Below are 19,448 nucleotides of genomic sequence, written 5' to 3'. Positions count from 1 at the left end.
TGCCTGATAACTGCTGGTAACAAGGCGAAGCAACATTTATGCCTGATAACTGTTAGTAACAATTCGAGAACCAACATTTATTCCTATTAACTGCTAAGTAAACAATCGCCTTGTGTGAGTAATGGCAGCTAATGTAGGGTGTTATGTAGTGTGTCATGTATGATGTTATGTGAGGTGTTACGTAGTGTGTCATGTATGATGTTATGTAGGGTGCTATGTAGTGTGTCATGTATATGTTATGTAGGGTGTTATGTAGTGTCATGTATGATGTTATGTAGGGTGTCATGTAGGATGTTATGTAGTGTCATGTAGGGTGTTGTGTAGTGTGTCATGTGGGATGATTTTTAGGGTGTTATGTAGTGTGTCATATAGGGTGTTATGTAGGGTTTTATGTAGTGTCATTTAGGGTGTGTCATGTGGGTGTTATGTTTAGTGTTATGTAGTGTATCGTAGGGTGTTATGTAGGGGTGTCATATCGTGTTATGTAGTGTGTCATGTAAGTGTCGTGTAGGGTGCTATGTAGTGTGTTATGTAGTATGTCATGTAGGGTGTTATGTAGGCTGTCATGTAGTGTGTCATGTAGGCTGTTTTATAGGGTGTCATGTAGTGTGAGGTAGGGTGTTATATAGGGTATTATGTAGTGTGTCATGTAGGGTGTCATGTAGGGTGTTTATGTAGTATGTCATGTACCGTGTTATGTAGGGACATAGTGTGTCATGTATGTCATAGGGTGTTTATGTAGTATGCCATGTATGTAGGGTGTTATGTAGTGTGTCATGTTAGGTGTCGTGTAGGGTGTTATGTAGTGTCATGTAGGGTATTATGTAGGTGTTATGTAGTGTCATGTAGGGTATTATGTAGGGTGTTATGTAGGGTGTTATGTAGGGTGTTATGTAGTGTCACGTGGGTGGTATGTAATGTCATGTAGGGTGTTATGTAGGGTGTTATGTGGGGTGTCATGTCAGTGTTATATAGGGTGTTATGTAGGGTGTCATATAGGGCGTTATGTAGTGTCATGTAGGGTGTTATAGGGTGTTATGTAGGGTGTCCTGTAGGTATCGTGTAGGGTGTCATGCAAGGTGTTATGTAGTGTCATGTAGGGTGTTATGTAGTGTGTCATGCAGTGTGCCATGCAGGTGTTATGTAGGGTGTTGTGTGTGTCCTGTAAGGTGTCGTGTAGGGTGTTGTGTAGGGTGTCATATAGGGTGTCATATAGGGTGTTATGTAGTGTGTCATGCAGGGTGTTATGTAGGTGTTATGTAGGGTGTCATGTAGTGTGTCATGCAGTGTGCCATGCAGGTGTTATGTGGTGTTAAGTATTGTGTCCTGTAGGTGTCGTGTAGGGTGTTATGTAGGGTGTCATATAGGGTGTTATGTAGTGTGTCATGCAGGGTGTTATGTAGGGTGTTATGTAGGGTGTCATGTAGGTGTCATGTAGTGTGTCATGCAGTGTGTCATGCAGTGTGCCATGCAGGGTGTTATGGTGTGTAGGGTGTCATATAGGGTGTCATGAGTGTTATGTAGGGGTCCTATAAGGTGTTATGTAGGGTGTCTGTAGTGTGTGTGTCATGTAGGGTGTTGCGGTGTTGCGTAGGGTGCCGCGTGGTGGTGTTATGTAGGTGTCGTGAGGATATAGGTGTTGGTGTAGGGTGGTATGTAGGGTGCAGGGTGTCGTGAGGATAGAAATATGGTGAGTTATGTAGGGTGGTATGTAGGGTGTTATGTAGGGTGATATGCAGGGTGTCCTGTAGTGTGATGTAGGGTGTTATGTAGTGTGTTATGTAGTGTGTCGTCTAGGGTGTTATGTAGGGTGTTATGTAGGGTGTCATATGGTGTCATGTAGGGTGTTATGTAGTGTGTTATGTAGGGTGTCATGTAGTGTGTCATGTAGTGTGTTATGTAGTGTGTCACGTAGGGTGTCCTGTAGAGTTTCGTGTAGGATGCTATCTAGTGTGTCATGTAGGGTATTATGTAGGGTGCCATGTAGGGTGTTATGTAGTGTGTCATGTAGGGCGTCATGTTGGGTGTTATGTAGGGTGTTATGTAGGGTGTTCTGTAGGGTGTTCTGTAAGGTGTCGTGTCGGGTGTTATGTAGTGTGTCATGTAGAGTTTCATGTAGGATGTTATGTAGGGTGTTATGTATGGTGTTATGTAATGTATCATGAAGGGTGTCATGTTGAGTATCATATACAAGGTGTCATATGAAGGGTGTTATATGTAGGGTGTCAACTAAGGTGCCATATGGATTGTCATATGTTGGGTGTCATGTAGTGTGTAATGCAGGGTGTTATGTAGGCTATGTAGGGTGTAATGTAGGGTGTTATGCAGTGTCATGTAGGGTGTCATGTAGGGTGTCATGTAGGGTGTCATGCTGGGTGTCATATAATAATAATAATAATAATAATAATAATAATAATAATAATAATAATTAACGGTTTATTGAAAAAGTTCTGCAGCCCGAAGACTGAAAATATACATCGGACAGAAATATCAGTCCAATGTATATCTGGGTGGTTCGTTTAAGAAAGGCTTTTATTACTAAAAGGTGAAGGAACATAAATTGAACATACACATTATAGTTTACAGTTGATGGCCCGGACTGGATTTATTTATTTTTATAATTTGCCCCGTGAAGGGGCCTTGCATCCTGTGCAAGGCGAGGCGCGAAAAGCGTTACAGCGCCCTAAAGGGAAGCACGCAGAGTTCCTTCTTGCCTAGTCGACTTATGCATTGAAGTGCGTTAGTGCCTCAAGGATCATGGATTTCATCGGCAAGTTACATATAGTGACAGGATGAGTGTGTGGGGGGAGAATTCCCGATACAGTGCATTTGTTTATGGGAAGGCGTGGCAGGTCCCTAATAAGTCCAATGCCAGGCCTGTCTGGAGGAGGAGGAGGGATATTGGTCAAGAGGAAGGGTTTTTTTTTATGCAGAGAAAAAAAGGGTGAAAGAAGATTAGAGGTGGAGGAAGGAAATTATGGTTCGGAAATTGAAGAACTTTAGGAGGAGGTAGGAGAGGGCGGGTTGACCGCCTTACTACGGGTTAGCTAAGCTAATAGTGTGTTCGGGTTGTGTCATGGGTTAGTTATTGTTTGTCGGTACAGGCACCAGACAGCCTACCCTATCCCATAAATGGGTGTTTTGAGGGCCTTATTTCGTATTCCGCCGACCCTACTGGTAACTTTTTGGGAACCATGTATAGTTGTTGTCGTTGTCTGGTAGGAGTCTTTGAAGGAGTTCTTGTTCTGAACGTTCTATCTTATGCCAGACTCTGCTGGCCAGGGTGTGTAGCTGCTGGTTGATAGGTTTTATTCTCAGGTCTCTATGTATCTCGGATGTGGTTCTGGTGAAGGGGTATCTTTCGCCTGTGATGAATCTCAGGGCTTCATTTTGGGCCACCTGCAATAATTGGGTGGTGCTCATAGTATGAAGGGGTACTGCTGGGTAAGTTAATATCGGTATGATAAGTGATATATCCAGGTGGAGTTTTATTTTCTCAGGAAGCGTTTTAAAGCGGTATAGTTTTTTCAGTTCTCTCCTCGCCTTTTCCTTCCTGGTGTGGACATAATGGGAGTAACCTGTCGCAGATATACTGTATGCAGGCCCAGGAGGGTGCCTCTGCCTTTGTATTCTATCTGGGCATTATTGGTTACTAATGGATGGGCTTTCTTTCTGCATAAGGGCATCACTGCGAATTTCGGGAGACTGGTTTGGATTTTCCATAGGTGTTGGTGACGGCTGGGGGATTGTACTGTGGTAGGATAGGTACGATGGGGATGGAGGGAGGCACATAGGCATTGACAGTATTAAGGGATAAACCTTTTAGTGCGAGTGTGATGACGGGAGATCAGGAGGTTGATAGGGGACGTCCTTCGTGGCGGAGATACGTAGTCAACTTGCATATCATCGGTATGGTCCAAAGGCGGGGAGAGCTGTGGGGGAGGATCCTGCGTCCCCTGGTCCAACAGAGAGCTCTGGTCTCTTGCCCGACTGTGTAAGGTCATGTAGGGTATCATATGTAGGCATTCATAATAATATTTCTTCGTGTTTGAAGTCAAGGTAAAAATTATCGTTATAGTTTTTTTATTATACTTGCGGTCTGAGAACGACTTAAGATAGCTAGACATTTGTGATGGTTTGGAGTACTGTATAGATGTGTGCTGTCTGTCTCTTTCTCTCTCTTATATATTCGAGCCTAAAGGCAATAAGTATCTCTCCCTAATGAATCTGTGTAGCCCGATTGCTTCTGTCTCTTTCTTTTCCTCTTTCTCCTGCTTATTCTAGGAGACAGGTGGGCGAGGAGTTGTCAGGTAATAATGAGCTGGTGACGTAATTGAGGCACAAACACCTGGGCGGCCCCGGAGATGTCAATTATCCCTAATGGAATTTTCGCAGGGCCAAAATTCCCACACCTGAGTCTATTTCTGGACGTCTTCCATCACCGCCGTCCCGTGTCCTGCCACCTTGTAGAGCCGAGTGGACCCGAGTTTTGCCGAATGGAGACAAATGTTGCTGAGTGGTGACGATTAGACCCAGGTGTTGCCGAGTAAACCCAAGTGTTGCCAAGTGGACCCGAATGTTGCCGAATGGACCCGAGTGTTACCGAGTGGGGATGAGTGGACTCAAGTGTTGCCGAGTGAGCCCGATCGCTATCTGGATGGGCATGAGTGAAGCCGAACAAACCCGAGAGGTGTCGAGTCGAGTGCTTTCGAATAAAGCCAAAGAAACAAGAGTACAGCCTCCCAAGTCCCATGCTCCTTTCTAATTGCCTATCATATATTTTATCCACATAACAACATCAACAAGCGCTAATATAATGATTCAAGCACTAAAACACCGCATTGCAAAAACTACCTCCTCTTCTTCCTTCTCTTCTCCTTCCTCTTCTCCTTCCTCCTCCTTCTGAGTCACTATGCTGAGGGCACTTCAACACCGGACACCCCCGCCCGTATCTCTGTGATCCTGATGGGGGTAGAATAATATCTTTAGGTAAGGTTCCTGTAGTCTGTATCCTTCTGGGTATCCTTGAGACTCCCGGGTCCTCCTAGCCTGGGTTGTACCATTGGAGAGAGAGAGAGAGAGAGAGAGAGAGAGAGAGAGAGTGGTCCTACAGCACCTCAACTGTCTCCCCCGTTAACCAGAATTTATCCTTCATATACCCTCTTACTGCTACTAATGACCACCTGTCTTAGATGTGTAGAATCAGGTGAGTCATGTCAGTAGTAGTGATGTTATGTACTCTAATTACATCTCGTCCTTTCTGGTGCAATAAAGTGTTTCGTTTTATTTGTATTTATTTAATTTTCGACTGATGACGTCATGTAAACATCGGCTGGTATGTTTGTTGATTGTGTCAGTTTAGTCGGTAGATGGTACACACTGTTGACCTGACCTGTAATGGTGGCCAATCGTTTACGTTTATGGTCATTTTACTGAGTATGTGTTGTGTTTGTATCTTGTGAAATGTTTCTTAACTTATCGAACCCAACTACACAAGAGTAAGGAGAGGGATAGTGACGTGCCTCCCTTGTTACCTCACTCAGGTAGGTGTTAAGGAGTACCTCCGTCAGGTAGGTGTCAGGGAGTGCCTCCGTCAGGTAGGTGTCAGGGAGTGCCTTCGTCAGGTAGGTGTCAGGGAGTGCCTCCGTCAGGTAGGTGTCAGGGAGTGCCTCCGTCAGGTAGGTGTCAGGGAGTGCCTCCGTCGGGTTTGTGTCGGTAGTTCAGTAAAGTAAAACTCAGGTGTGACTGACAAGATACTGGTTTATTTATTTTCTCTGTGTTAACGAAAATAAATATTTTCTCTCAGGGTTAAATGTAAACATTAGATCATCGACTTTGTTGCTTGTGGTCATCTTTGGTTAGTGACCATAGTCGCCACCGTGGCCACCACTCCCACCGCCGTGGCCACCACTCCCACCGCCGTAACCGCCGCCGCTGCCCTTGGCCTTGGCCAAAGCCTTGCTGGCGGCCGCCTGGGCCTGCGCTGCTGCTGCCTGTGCTGACTGCAGGTCATTGAGGACCAAACTTTGCTGCTGGTTGAGGGAGTTGGCGGCCTGCTGAGACTGCCAGGCCATGGCCGACTGTGCTGATTGTACAGACTGAGCGGCTTGCAGTGTTTGCCAGGCCTGGGCCGCTACAGCCTGTGCCTCGGCCTGTGCTTGTGCCAGATGGTCGGCCAAGGCCACGGCGAAGTTGTAGGTGTTCTCGGCCGCCTGGACGGCGCTGGCGGCCTGGCCGGAGAGTGATGACTCTGCAAAGGCGGCTGCCTGTGCACCTTGAGAGGCTTGTGTCAGCTGGGCAGCGTTAGCTTGTTCCTGAGCAGCAGCTGCTGCTGCTGCTGTCTGGGCTGCTGCAGAGGCTGCGGCGGCGGCCTGACTGGCTGCTGCGGAAGCTGCAGCCTGAGAGGCTCCCTTCAGTCCGGCGGCGGCTGCAGTAGCCTGAGCTGCGGCTTGGTTTGCGACGCCAGATGCGCTGGGGCCATGGCCGCCACCGCCACCACCCGCACCGATGATCAGGTAGCCGCCACCTCCTCCACTGCTGCCCCCATAGCCACCGCCGCCACCACCATGACCTCCACTTCCATAGCCGCCGCTACCGCTGATAAAGCCGCGTTTCACCTGCGGAAGTAAGAGGGTCAGTGGGGTGTGAAGATACTGAAGGATGAACCTCCGGCCGGATGGAACAACCCTGGCCCCTACTGACACGGTGACGTATTCACTGAGGAAGACCACATGAAGGGTATAATTTCTTCACTTATTATTGTCACCTTCAACACATACCAGAAAGACATACACTTACCCTGTCCACCTGGGCTCCGGAGACCGCCACACCTGTTGAGTGAAACAGTCTAGTCAGACCGATAACAATCCTCTTTAAGAAAGTCAATACATGAGTGTGTGAATCACTTCTCTATTACCGTAATTATTTATTCACTTGTAGAAATATACTTGGATGAGTGTTTAAAAAAAACTGTGGATTTAGAAGAGGAAAATATCTCACCTAGGCAGAGGCACAACACGAGGTTCCTGTACATTGTTGCTCTAAAGGCGACGCTGGAGCGACTGTGTCATCCGCAACCACAACCGCCCTTATATACCCCACCTATGAGGGGTTGGACTAGGGGGGGGGAAGGGAAGGGAGGGGGTGGGGGAATTATGTCGAAAATTTCCCCTTGCGAGCTTTCAAATCGTCTGGTTATGAAAGTCTTCGGTCTGGTAACCAGTCTTGTTTAGAGTTAATAAGTATTGTCTTGTGTGAAAGAGGGTTGAAAGATATTTCTCTCACGCCCTCTTTACTCGGAGGCTCGCTTGGATGTTACCTCTTCTAGTCAGTTTTATTTGCACTCCGGAATTTCTTTTGCTGAAGGTTCTCCTCCGTCACCTTGTTTACACGTTCTTGCAAGGACCTTCCTTGTACCTTCTGCTCTCTCTCTCTCTCTCTCACCGCCACCACTCATATTATTTAATTATCAGCCATAGATAAAAAGTTAGAGTCTTATGATTTCCAGCGTAATAAAATTAAAACAAACTAAACTACGAAAAGATGAACACTGTAGGACCCAGCGACACCCCTTTAGGCACCTCCAGTGATATTACACCAAGACTCACTATATTTTTTTTATATAACAAAATAAATTTCTATCTAATTACGAAAGCTTATACTATCCGTTATTAGTATTGAAGTTTTAGATAAAAAGTTGTTTGTATTTGGTAAACTTTGTTATCAGTTAACGAAGGAGAGTACTGTAGGAGTGTGTTTATGGGTACTGTGGTCTGATAGCAATATAACACCTTCCAGTATACGATCAACTGCTCTGATGGTATTCAAAACAGAGTTGTAATCAGAGTTTGCAATCGCTCTTCAAGAAACTACAAATAGTTAAACTTTCAACATCTCTTTATTTCGTTTCTTCAGCTTACTTTCTTCTCCAAGTTGGTGTTTTAATTTTGATTCAAAGAGAGCTTAGACCTGAACCAGACTGCTTCTTGCTTAATGCTGTGTGTGTAAGTTTGAGTGGCTGTGTGGCTTTGTGAGTTGTGTATATGTGTGTGTGTAGGGGGCGTGTGTGTGTTTAGCTGTGTTAGTGTGTGGCTATGTGAATGTGTGGCTGTGTGAGTGGAGTGTGGCTGTGTGGATGAGTGTGGCTGTGTGAGTGAGTGTGACTTGTGTTAGTGTGTGTCTGTGTGTGTGGTAGTATGTGTGTGTGTGTGTGTGGTTGAGTGGGGTGTGTGTGTGTGTGTGGTTGAGTAGGTGTGTGTGTGTGTGTGTGGTTGAGTGGGTGTGTGTGTGTGTGTGTGTGTGTGTGTGTGTGTGTGTGTGTGTGTGTGTGTGTGTCTGTCTGTGTGTGTGTTTAGCTGTGTTAGTGTGTGGCTATGTGAATGTGTGTGTGTGGTGAGTGTGGCTGTGTGGGTGAGTGTGGCTGTGTGGGTGGTGTGGCTGTGTGAGTAAGTGTGACTGTGTTAGTGTGTGGATGTGTGTGTGTTAGTATGTGTGTGTGTGTGTGTGTGTGGTTGAGTAGGTGTATGGCTCTGTGTGTGGTTGAGTGTGTGTCTGCGTGTGTGTGTGCGCTGCGTGCGTGCGTGTATATGTATGCTTTAAGTGTCTTGTGTTTGTGGTAATTCTCAATAGTCTAATTCCCTTTAACAACTCTTAAGAAAATGTAAATACGCAATAATAATAATAATAATAATAATAATAATAATAATAATCGTAGTCGTCGTAATAATAGTAGTAGTAATCATAATAGTAGTAGTAGTAGTAGTAATCATAATAGTAGTAGTAGTAGTAATCATAATAGTAGTAGGAATAATAATAGTGGTAGTAATAATAATGATAAAGGTAAACCGTAAACGACACAGATAGAGACACGTGTCAATGAATATCAGCTGATCAAACAACAACAATCATTTTCGTAAACACTCGTGTCATGTAAACTTCCCCTTCAACCCAGATCAAAACTCCCAACCATTCTCCTTCTCTATAAATATTTTTTTTTATATATATATAACCTTTTTTTTTAAGCCCTGTTCCCTTTCACCTCCTCTTCTATATATATTCCTTTGTTATTCTTTAGAGTATGTTCTTTGTCCGGTATGAACCATGGGAAGGGAGGTTATCCGAAGAAACCATGTGGGACCTTTTGACAACAAGTCGCTGGCGTCACCTACAGCCTCTTGTATCGCTCGCGCTCTATTCATTTCTGGACGTGGGGTGCGCCGAAGGGGTGCGAAGGAAGGAAGGGGAGAGTTAGGGAAGGGAGATGTTATGGATGAAGGGGAGAAAGAGAGGTAGCAGGGGATGGATAAAGGGAAGGGTAAGGCAATGGGAGGAAGAAGGGAAAGAAATGATATTTTGAATAACCCCTTCCCTTCCTTCATCACACTCCCCATCTCCATTTCTACCACCATCCCCCTAACACTAATGTCCGCAACCACCACCATAAAGCCCAACACCCGGACAACTATTATCTATCCCAACCTCCATCCCCAACAATCATTCTTATATACTCCTCCCACCGCCTATCACCATCACCCCCACCAATTTAGCCTATTTCTCACAATTACCCATACACTCTATCCCCACCACCACCAACATTACCCACCACCACCAACATTACCCACCACTACCAAACACCACCACCACCAACACTACCCCCACCACCCCCCACCACAATCACCACTCACCACCACTACCCCACCACCACCACTACCCCTCACCACCACCACTACCCCACCACCACCACTACCCCCCACCACCACCACTACCCCTTCACCAACACTACCCCCACCACCAACACTCTCTCACCACCACTACCCCACCACCAACACTACCCCCACCACCAACACTACCCCACCACCAACACTACCCCCACCACCAACACTCTCACCAACACTACCCCCACCACCAACACTACCCCCACCACCAACACTCTCACCAACAACACTCACCCCACCACCAACACTACCCCCACCAACAACACTACCCCACCACCAACTCTCTCCCCCCACCACCACCACCACCACCACCACCACTACCACTACTCCCTACTCCCACCACCATTACCCCAGCACCACTAATCACCCCCACCACCACCACCACCAACCACCACCACTACCCACCACCACCACCACTACCCACAACGCCACTACCCCCACCAACACCATTACCCCTCACCATCAGCACTACTCACCACCACTCACCCCTCACCACCACTACCCCTCACCACCACCACCACCCTCACCACCACCACAACCCCTCACCATCACCACCATTATCCCCACCACTACCCCCACCGCTCCTCCCCTACCCCCACCACTAACCCCAGCACCAACACTACCCCTCACCACCACCACTACTCCCCACCACTACCCCACCACCCTCCCCACCGCCCTCCCCACCCCTACCACTACTCCCCCACCACTACCCTCACCACCCCACCCCACCGCCCCTCCCCCACCGCCCCTCCCCCACCGCCCCTCCCCCACCGCCCTCTCCTACCCCCCACCACTAACCCCAGCACCAACACTACCCTCACCACCACCACTACTCCCCACCACTACCCCCCACCGCCCCTCCCACCGCCCTCCCCCACCGCCCCCTCCCCCACCGCCCCTCCCCCCACCGCCCCTCCCCACCCCTACCACTACCCACACCACCACCACTACCCCCTCACCACTCACCCTCACCACCCCACCCCCACCGCCCCTCCCCCACCGCCCCTCCCCACCGCCCCTCCCCACCGCCCCCACCGCCCCTCCCCACCGCCCCCTCCCTACCCCCCACCCTCACACTCCCACCACCAACACTACCCCACCATCACTACTACTCCCCACCACTAGCCACCACCAACACTACCCCCATCACCAACACTACCCCCATCACCAACACTACCCACCACCACCACCAACGTTATCCACCACCGCTACCATCCCCATACCACCACCACCACCACCACCACCAACACTATCCACCACCACCACTACCAACAACGTTATCCACCACCACTACCATCCCCATACCACCACCACCACCACCACATCCCCACACCACACCACGACCAACACTATCCACCACTACCATCTTCTCATCACCACAACACTTCATCTCTATATCTCTGGTCAACTCCACTCAGCCTCGTCAACACCTGGGGTCGGGTTTTGGCAGCGTCAACAGGTGGAGGTCATCTGTCTGGATTATAGAACCCTACCTCCTCACTCTACCACTATCTTAGTTGTCTTGATTCTAGTGGTGGTCTCAGTGTTCGCCTCCCTCTTCTGTCTCTTTCTGTTTCTTTCCAATTGCGTGTTCTGTCTTTGTCTGTCTAAATTTCGTGTTTATTTAAATCCTCTGAGACACACACACACTAGATGGCTCTGGCGTCTGCTATCCCAAGCCTCGTGTCGATTCTCCTGAGAATTCCCCGTCACACATCCTGCTTATCTTAATCTCCCACTCAATATATAGCGTTGTCTTCCTTCAGTTCCTCGTTCGTGTCAGGGGCTGTTGGGTCTCCGGGGTCATACGTTATTCTACCCTATCTATAACCATTAGGTCGAACCACCCCTCCTAGACGTCAGGCAGGTCAGTTCAGGTCGAGTTAGGGTCCAGCTTACTCCTCCAACACCACAATATCTTCTGACGGGGATCACGGGTCATGACTAAGAGGGCTCAGTCCATGTGACAATATACAACAACAACAAACACTGGCCACTCTATCATCACAAGAGACCCAGACTCCCTTGCCGCCATGTCACTATTCTGGGCCAGGCTTATCAAAGTTTTAAAAGGCGTCACTGCAAACAGGAAGGGGCAAGCTGATCGTGCGTCTGGCGTAGTGTGATTAAATGGGGTTATTGCAAAGTAAAATAGGAACGCCAAGCCAAACGCTGTTGGTTGCCCGTGCTGGAGAAAACCTGATCTTATTAATTATTTTAAGAGAATAAATATATATAAATTTAACTTTCCTCTAAATTGGTGACGTTGGTATTCAGAACTTTCGCTCACTATGAATTTATAAAAATCGATTACTTCCCTGTGAAAAGAATCAATTTAGTCTTGAATAATGAAAACCATAACAATAGGAATTATATGGTAGCAATATTACATACTTTCACTAAAACTGTTCTCTTTCCTTTCCTCCCTCTCTGTCCTCTCTTCCCCTCTCCCCTCCTCTCTCACTTATCCGTTTCTCTCTCTCTCTCTCTCTCTCTTCTCTCTCTCTCTCTCCCTCACACTCGTTCATTTTCTTCTTTCTTTCATTCTCTCCCCTTCTGTTGGGGATGTGTAGTAGGTGTGGAATGTGTTGGGTGATGTGCAGTGATGTGATGTAGTGTGTGTTGGGTGATGTGCAGTGATGTGATGTAGAGTGTGTTGGGTAATGTGATGTGATGTAGAGTGTGTTGGGTGATGTGATGTGATGTAGAGTGTGTTGGGTGATGTGCAGTGACTGAGAGATGCTGTGGAATGAGCTGGGTGATGTGCAGTAGCTAAGATACGCTGTGGAGTGTGCTGGGGGCTGTGGAGTGACTGAAGCGCTGTGGTGTTAGGTGGGTGATGTGCGGTGAAAGGGAGTGTGCTGGGTGATGTGCGGTGGAAGGGAGTGTGGTGGGTGATGTGCAGTGGATGGGAGTGGGTGATGTGCGGTGGATGGGAGGTGCTGGGTGATGTGCAGTGGATGGGAGGTGCTGGGTGATGTGCGGTGGATGGGAGTGTGCTGGGTGATGTGCAGTGGATGGGAGTGTGCTGGGTGATGTGCGGTGACTGTGGGTTGTTCGCTGTTGTTGTGGAATTCCTGGAAGACTGGAGGAAAGAGAGAGAGAGAGAGAGAGAGAGAGAGAGAGAGAGAGAGATTTTTGCCTGATTTACTATCTATAATTTCAGCGTTACAAAAATCCGCAGAGTATGAATGCCAGGAATAATTTATGTCTTTCACGTCTCGCCAATATTTTCTGAACCGATTTTTTTGGGGATGTGACTAAACTGTGCTCAGATTTATCTATCTGCCTCTCTCTGCTAAAGAAACACAAAAAGGACACACGGACGCTAGACACTCGCCCTGATCGTGAGGAAAAACACAGCTGGCAGCCCTGACTATACCACAGTATAAAGAGGCGGTGCTGGTAGACGCTCATCATCAGTCCATCTCCAGACTTAATATGATCAACACGTTCTCACCCTTGTCTCTGCCTCGGTAACTTGGGCAGTAATATAAGTTAAATGGTGAAATACTGTGGCAGTTTGAGAGAATATATCAGTGTAGTCAACTTCTAGAGATTCTTAGTTTAAAGTTGATTTTAACTGTGTTTGTGTCCTCAGGTGTGGTCGGCCGACACAATGACCACCGAGGTCACCAGGGTGAGTAGCTGGAGCCTTGTCCAATATTTATTCTATTTTAATTTGATCAGAATGACAAATGTTTATTGTAATAAATCAGTACAAACAGATGGTGAGGTCAGCCTGGTAACAGTATACCCAGCAGGCACCTGTCCGGCGGAGTCATCAGTTATATCTTCCTCTCGCTGGTGTTCTCAATGTCCGTCATTCTTACAGGAGAAGGAGGTTTCAAGGCGGCGGCGCCGGCGGCGATTATGGTGGAGGTTCTGGAGGTGGTGGCGGCTATGGCGGCGGTGCTGTTAGCGGCGGCGGAAGTTACTTGATCGTGGGCGGTGGTGGTGGCAGCCACGACCCAGGGCCGCAGACATCGCCAACCAGGCTGCGGCTCAGGCCACCGCAGCTGCCGCTGACTTTGGGGGCCGCCGCCTGTCGGCCCGGCAGCCGCCGGTCGTGGCCGCAGCTTCTGCTGCTCCCAGACTGCTCACGGCCGCCGCCGCCCAAAAAGCACGCACAAGCCGCACAGATTACACAGGCCGCTCAGGGGCACAGGCCGCTGCCTTCGCCGAGTCTGCCTTGGCAGGACGGGCCAGCCATGCAGGCCGCCAAGATCACCTCCTCCTCGGCCTCTGGTCTGCTGGCCACCCTTGGCTATGTGACGGCCGAGGCCAACGCATCTCCTCAGGCGCCAACAGTCTGGCCGCCATACAGGCTTCCTGGACGGTCAGCAGGCCACGGCCTGGCAGGCTCAACAGGCCGCCAACTCCCCAACCAGCAGCAAAGTTTGGTCCTCAACGACCTGCAGTCAACACAGGCAGCAGCAGCGCAGGTCCAGGCGGCCGCCAGCAAGGCTCTGGCCAAGGCCAAGGGCAGCGGCGGCGGCTACGGCAGGGAGTGGCGGTGGCGGCTACGGTCACTAGACCTGAAGATGGATTCGCCACTGTCACAACCTTACCGTAGTAACACTGGTAGCTGGAACAGTTTTTGTACTAGTATAAGTAATTTGTTGGTCAGAAATATATTCTATTTTGAGACGACCTTTTGTTAGATTCTCCGCATCCCTTAATAGTAGTTCTCGACTGTTATCACATTGTTTAGTGTATTATAACCCCAAAATTCATTAAGCTCTTGAGGGCCAGACCGGCCAGGACTATTGCTTTCTTTTGTTTTACTAATTCTCTCTCATCTTTCTTCACGTTTCTTCTCACCTTTCTCCATTTCTTATTTCCACTTCCTCTACCTTCTTTGTTTTCCTCACACCTCTCTTTCAGTCTATGCCTCCTCCCCATTTTTTTGTTGCACCAGACAGCTCTATGAATACCAAACCTGACGGACTCACTCACTCACGACAAAGCTCTTGGTCCTACACAGTCGATGGATCACCCTTGTCCTCCCTCATCTCGTAAGGCTCGTAAGGAAGGACTAGATCCATCCTTCTCGTGTCGGGGAACAAATGTTACAGGAAAAATTCAATTTTGGCTTTGGAAAAATTCATATAGTATAGAAACATATTTTTCAATAGCATAAATAAAGTTAGGTCAGGTTAATTTAGTGTTAGGTTACATTAAAGTTAGGTTAAAGTTACGTTCGATTAGGTTAAGGTTAAATTTGTTCAAGGTTTATAAGTAAAGTTGTGTTCGGTTTGATTAGAGTTAGATTAAGGTTAGATAGGTTAGATAGGTTTAGGTTAGGTTCGGTTAAGGGTAGATTAGGTTAAGATTAGGTTAAGCTTGTGACATACATTCTTCAGCTCCGTCAGAGGACAAGGCTTTGAACCTTCTCTGGACAGACCGTACCAGCGGGCTCAAAGGAGAGGGTCAGGGCGTGGCAGGTAGGGAGGCCAGGGAGAACTTTGGGACAAGGAAAGTCAGGGAGGACATTAGGATAGGGAAAGTCAGGGAGAACATTAGGACAGGAAAGTCAGGTAGAACATTAGGACAGGGAAAGTTAGGGAGAACACCAGGACAGGGATAGTCAGGGAGAACACCAGGACAGGGATAGTCAGGGAGAACACCAGGGCAGAGATAGTCAGGAGAATATCGAGAGGGGTTTCAGGAGAACATTAGGACAGGAAAGTTAGGGAGAACATTGGGACAGAGAAAGTCAGGAGAACACCAGGACAGGGATAGTCAGGAGAACACCAGGGCAGGGATAGTCAGGGAGAATATCGGGAGAGGGGTTTCAGGGAGAACATTAGGACAGGGAAAGTTAGGAGAACACCAGGACAGGGATAGTCAGGAGAATATCGAGACGTATGTCAGGGAGAACAGGACAATGAAAGTCAGGGAGAACATTAGAACAGGAAAAGTCAGGGAGAACATTAGGGCAGGAAAAGTCGGGGAGAACACCAGGCAGGGATAGTCAGGGAGAATATCGGGAGGGGAGAACATCGGGGTAGGGAGATCAGGGAGAACATTGGGACAGGGAAAGTCAGGTAGAACACCAGGACAGGAAAGTCAGGGAGAACATTAGAACAGGGAAAGTCAGGGAGGATATCAGGGCAGGGAAAGTCAGGGAGAACATCAGGGCAGGGATAGTCAGGGAGAATATCGGGAGAGGGGTGTCAGGGAGAACATTAGACCAGGGATAGTCAGGAGAACACCAGGGCAGGGATAGTCAGGGGAATAATATCGGGAGAGGGAGAACATCGGGGCAGGGAGGTCAGGGAGAACATTAGACAGGGAAAGTCAGGTAGAACACCAGGACAAGGATAGTCAGGAGAATATCGAGAGGGATGTCAGGAGAACACCAGGGCAGGGTGGTCAAGGCAATCATCAGGTAATGGAGATCAGGAGAACATTTGATCGGAGAAAGTCAGGAGAACATCAGGGCAGGGAGATTAGGAGATCAGGAGAACATCAAGGCAAGGAGATTAGGGAGATCAGGAGAACATCAAGGCAGGGAGATTAGGGAGATCAGGACAACATCAAGGCAGGGAGGTCAGGCCATGAGTGTGTTTTCACCAATATAACCCTAAGTTAGCGTCACTTTAGCCAACTAATATATCATCATCAAAACAGAGATATGGAGGAGCCACCAGCACTTAGTAGAAGATGGTGGCTCACTCTCAACCCCTGTGACAAGGGAGAGGCGGAGGAGAGAGGTAGGGAGGAGATGTGGGAGGAGAAAGGGGAAGGAGAGGTGTGAGGGGGATGAGAGGTGGTGGAGGAGAAAGGGTGAGGAGAGTTGTGAGAGGGAGAAAGGGAGGGAGAGAGGTAGGAAGAGAGAGTAGTAGTGTAGGAGGGAGACAGGAGAAGGGCAAGGGGGAAATGGTGAGAGGAGGAGGAGAGACAGAGGAGAGATATGAGAGATAGAATGAAGAGAAACAGAGGAATACGGAAGAAAGAAGGAGTAAGGAAGTAGAGATGATAAAATAGAGGATCGTTTTTTAGTTTAACAAATTTATTGACAAAGCTTGTAGTGCAGTTTGCCTATTCTGAGTAATTCAGTTAGGTCTTGACACCGAGGGTGGTATCACTTTCACTGCCACACAGGACAGAGGTCCATACGCAAAGAAATGCATCATATTCATTAATAGTATATATAGGTCAGATTCATGTGGGTAATGTCATTGTTCACTGCCATGCAGGACAGGTTCGTACACAAAGAAATACATCATATTCATTAGCAAATATATATATATATATATATATATAGGTCAGTGGTTCACATACATGGAGTCATATTCTGATTGAAGACTAATCAGTGTGGGCTAGCAAATTTGGGATAAACCGCAAGAATGTCCTCAAGCACCCCCGATTCCACGTAGTAATTACAAAGTTCAAGATACAATAAGTCAGGTGGCCTGAAGTCTTTGACAGTATCACATTCAATAATATAGTGTTCAAGTGTATGCTTTAAAGGTTTATCACAAAGTTTACATGCTGAGTGTTCCGGTATGGGTACAGCGTTACTAACTTGCCAGATGTGTCTGTATCCTAGCCTAATTCTGGCTACGACTACATCACAGATCGGTGATGTAATATTAATTGAGGAAGAAGTGTAGTGGAAGGCGATCATAGGTGTCATTATTATTGTTATTATTGTTATTCTTGTTATTGTTATTATTGTTATTATTGTTGTTGTTGTTGTTGTTGTGCTGCTGCTGTTGTTTTTGGTGTTATTGCTGCTGTTGTTGTTGTTGTTGTTAGAAGTAGCAGTACTCTAAACATAGGTAAAGGAGCGTCACACATGTCTTAATTCAATCTCTATTCATTCTTTACACCACCACACTGAAACACCTGAGGCACACTATAGCGATGAAAGTGACGCATTGTGTAGAAAGAAGCTCGACGTGGCAACTCTGTGGGTGTGTGAGTATATAAAAGCCGTGCGCCGCCACTTAGGGCATCAGATGAGCAACAACTTCTATAGGAGTGACAAGATGACTCATAGCTTTTGGATCCTCAGCCTCTGTCTTGGTGAGCTGCTGTTAAATGGATGGAATGTGGTTACTGAGGTGATATGTCGATTGTCTGTCTCTCTCTCTCTAACCAAAATCTCTATAAACCTGGTTTCCTCCTCCCTCCTCAGGCACGGTGCTGGCAGAGGACTTGGTTAAAACGATCTTCCAAGGGTGAGTTATTGTCTCTTATCTTAACTGAAATACCTTATTTTGTCTTCTCTCCTCTTAAAAAGAAACACCTTCAAGTTAATGTCTCCCTTCACTGTGGCTCTTGGCGTGTGGCCCCGGTGGTGTGTGGCCCCGCTGGTGTGTCGTCAGCAAAGTTTTCTCCCACAGGACAAGAGGCTTCCTCGGCGACGGCGGTTATGGTGGAGGTACTGGAGGTGGCGGCGGCTATGGCGGCGGTGCTGTTAGCGGCGGCGGCGGAAGTTACTTGATCGTGGGCGGTGGTGGTGGCAGCCATGGGCCCAGCCGCCGCAGACATCGCCAACCAGGCTGCGGCTCAGGCCACCGCAGCTGCTGCAGGACTGGTGGGGCCGCCAAATCTGCCGCTTCGGCAGCCGCCGGTCAGGCCGCAGCCGCAGCTTCTGCTGCCTCCCAGACTGCTCAGGCCGCCGCCGCCCAAAAAGCACGCACAAGCCGCACAGATTACGGCCGCTCAGGGGGCACAGGCGCTGCCTTCGCCGAGTCTGCCTTGGCAGGACAAGCCAGTCGGGCCGTGCAGGCCGCCAAGGTTACATCCTCCTCGGCCTCTGGTCTGCTGGCCAGCCAGGTGACGGCGAAGCCAACGCTTTGGCCTCTCAGGCGGCCAACAGCCTGGCCGCCTACAGGCTTTCCTGGACGGTCAGCAGGCCATGGCCTGGCAGGCTCAACAGGCCGCCAACTCCTCAACCAGCAGCAAAGTTTGGTTCTTAACGACCTGCAGTCAACAGGCAGCAGCAGCGCAGGCCCAGGCGGCCGGCAAGGCTCTGGCCAAGGCCAAGGGCAGCGGCGGCGGCTACGGTGGCGGTAGTGGTGGTGGCGGCTACGGCGGCGGTAGTGGCGGTGGCGGCTACGGTCATTGAGCCACAACTTGTACTTTTCAAGAACACACAACACCGAGTATGCAGAACACCTCCAGAATATTTCTTACTCAATAAATTCTGTAATACTTAATGGTCGTTTGGCTACACAAAACCCTGAAGACTCGTGTTGAGGTGTTGTTGTACAGCCGTCACTCCGCCGTGTTCAACACCCTCCTGCCTGGACACAAGACACAAATAAAGGTCTGATTCTTTTATTATTCCAGACAATTTCATAAACAAATAATAACCTCGTTAATCTGTTCCTTATTATGGACAATAATGGGTACGAAATAACAAAGTTGCCGCTCAAGACTCCCAGGCTCTCTGGTGAAAGGCAGACCCACCATTAGTGAGGATAAACAACAGCTCCTTCTCATCAAACAACAACAACAGGTGTCACAGGTGTTATATCTCACCTGAATAATAAACGTCAATCAACAACTCTATTATTTCCATTAACGGACAATATTCATACGTCCATTAGTGACCACCACCTGTGAGTTCAGTCGTCTACCCCACCTCTGTACAGAACGACTGAACCTCACCACCACCCCCTTCTCCACCCACCCCTATATACGACCAAAAGTAGAGGTGGGAGAGAGAGAGAGAGAAGTAAGAAGAAGAAGAAATGAAGATCGTAAGAATGGGAA

The 19,448-nt window shown here is 48.3% G+C and overlaps 1 protein-coding gene across 2 annotated transcripts in view; it reads right to left on the bottom strand.

Annotated features, from left to right (window-relative positions):
* Positions 1–5,742: 5,742 nt before the first annotated feature.
* The window catches only part of LOC121861418 (antifreeze protein Maxi-like), a 66,701-nt gene continuing 52,995 nt past the window's right edge, over positions 5,743–19,448 (bottom strand). Inside the window, exons 1-3 of one of the 2 annotated variants that reach the window (XM_042359121.1) lie at positions 7,000–7,050; positions 6,799–6,830; positions 5,743–6,617 (exon numbers count right to left, since the gene is read on the bottom strand). In XM_042359121.1, the coding sequence (XP_042215055.1) occupies positions 5,859–6,617; positions 6,799–6,830; positions 7,000–7,033 (825 nt within the window). In that variant the 5' untranslated portion in view covers positions 7,034–7,050 and the 3' untranslated portion in view covers positions 5,743–5,858. Of the gene's footprint in view, positions 6,618–6,798; positions 6,831–6,999; positions 7,051–19,448 lie in introns of those variants that run through there. The other variant, XM_042359122.1, reaches the window with a different exon arrangement.

Source organism: Homarus americanus, unplaced genomic scaffold, assembly GCF_018991925.1.
Source record: "Homarus americanus isolate GMGI-L3 unplaced genomic scaffold, GMGI_Hamer_2.0 scaffold24260, whole genome shotgun sequence".
Classification (NCBI taxonomy): Eukaryota; Metazoa; Arthropoda; class Malacostraca; order Decapoda; family Nephropidae; genus Homarus; species Homarus americanus.
Note: the sequence above shows the minus strand (reverse complement) of the source record. Positions and strands in the feature narration are given on the sequence as shown.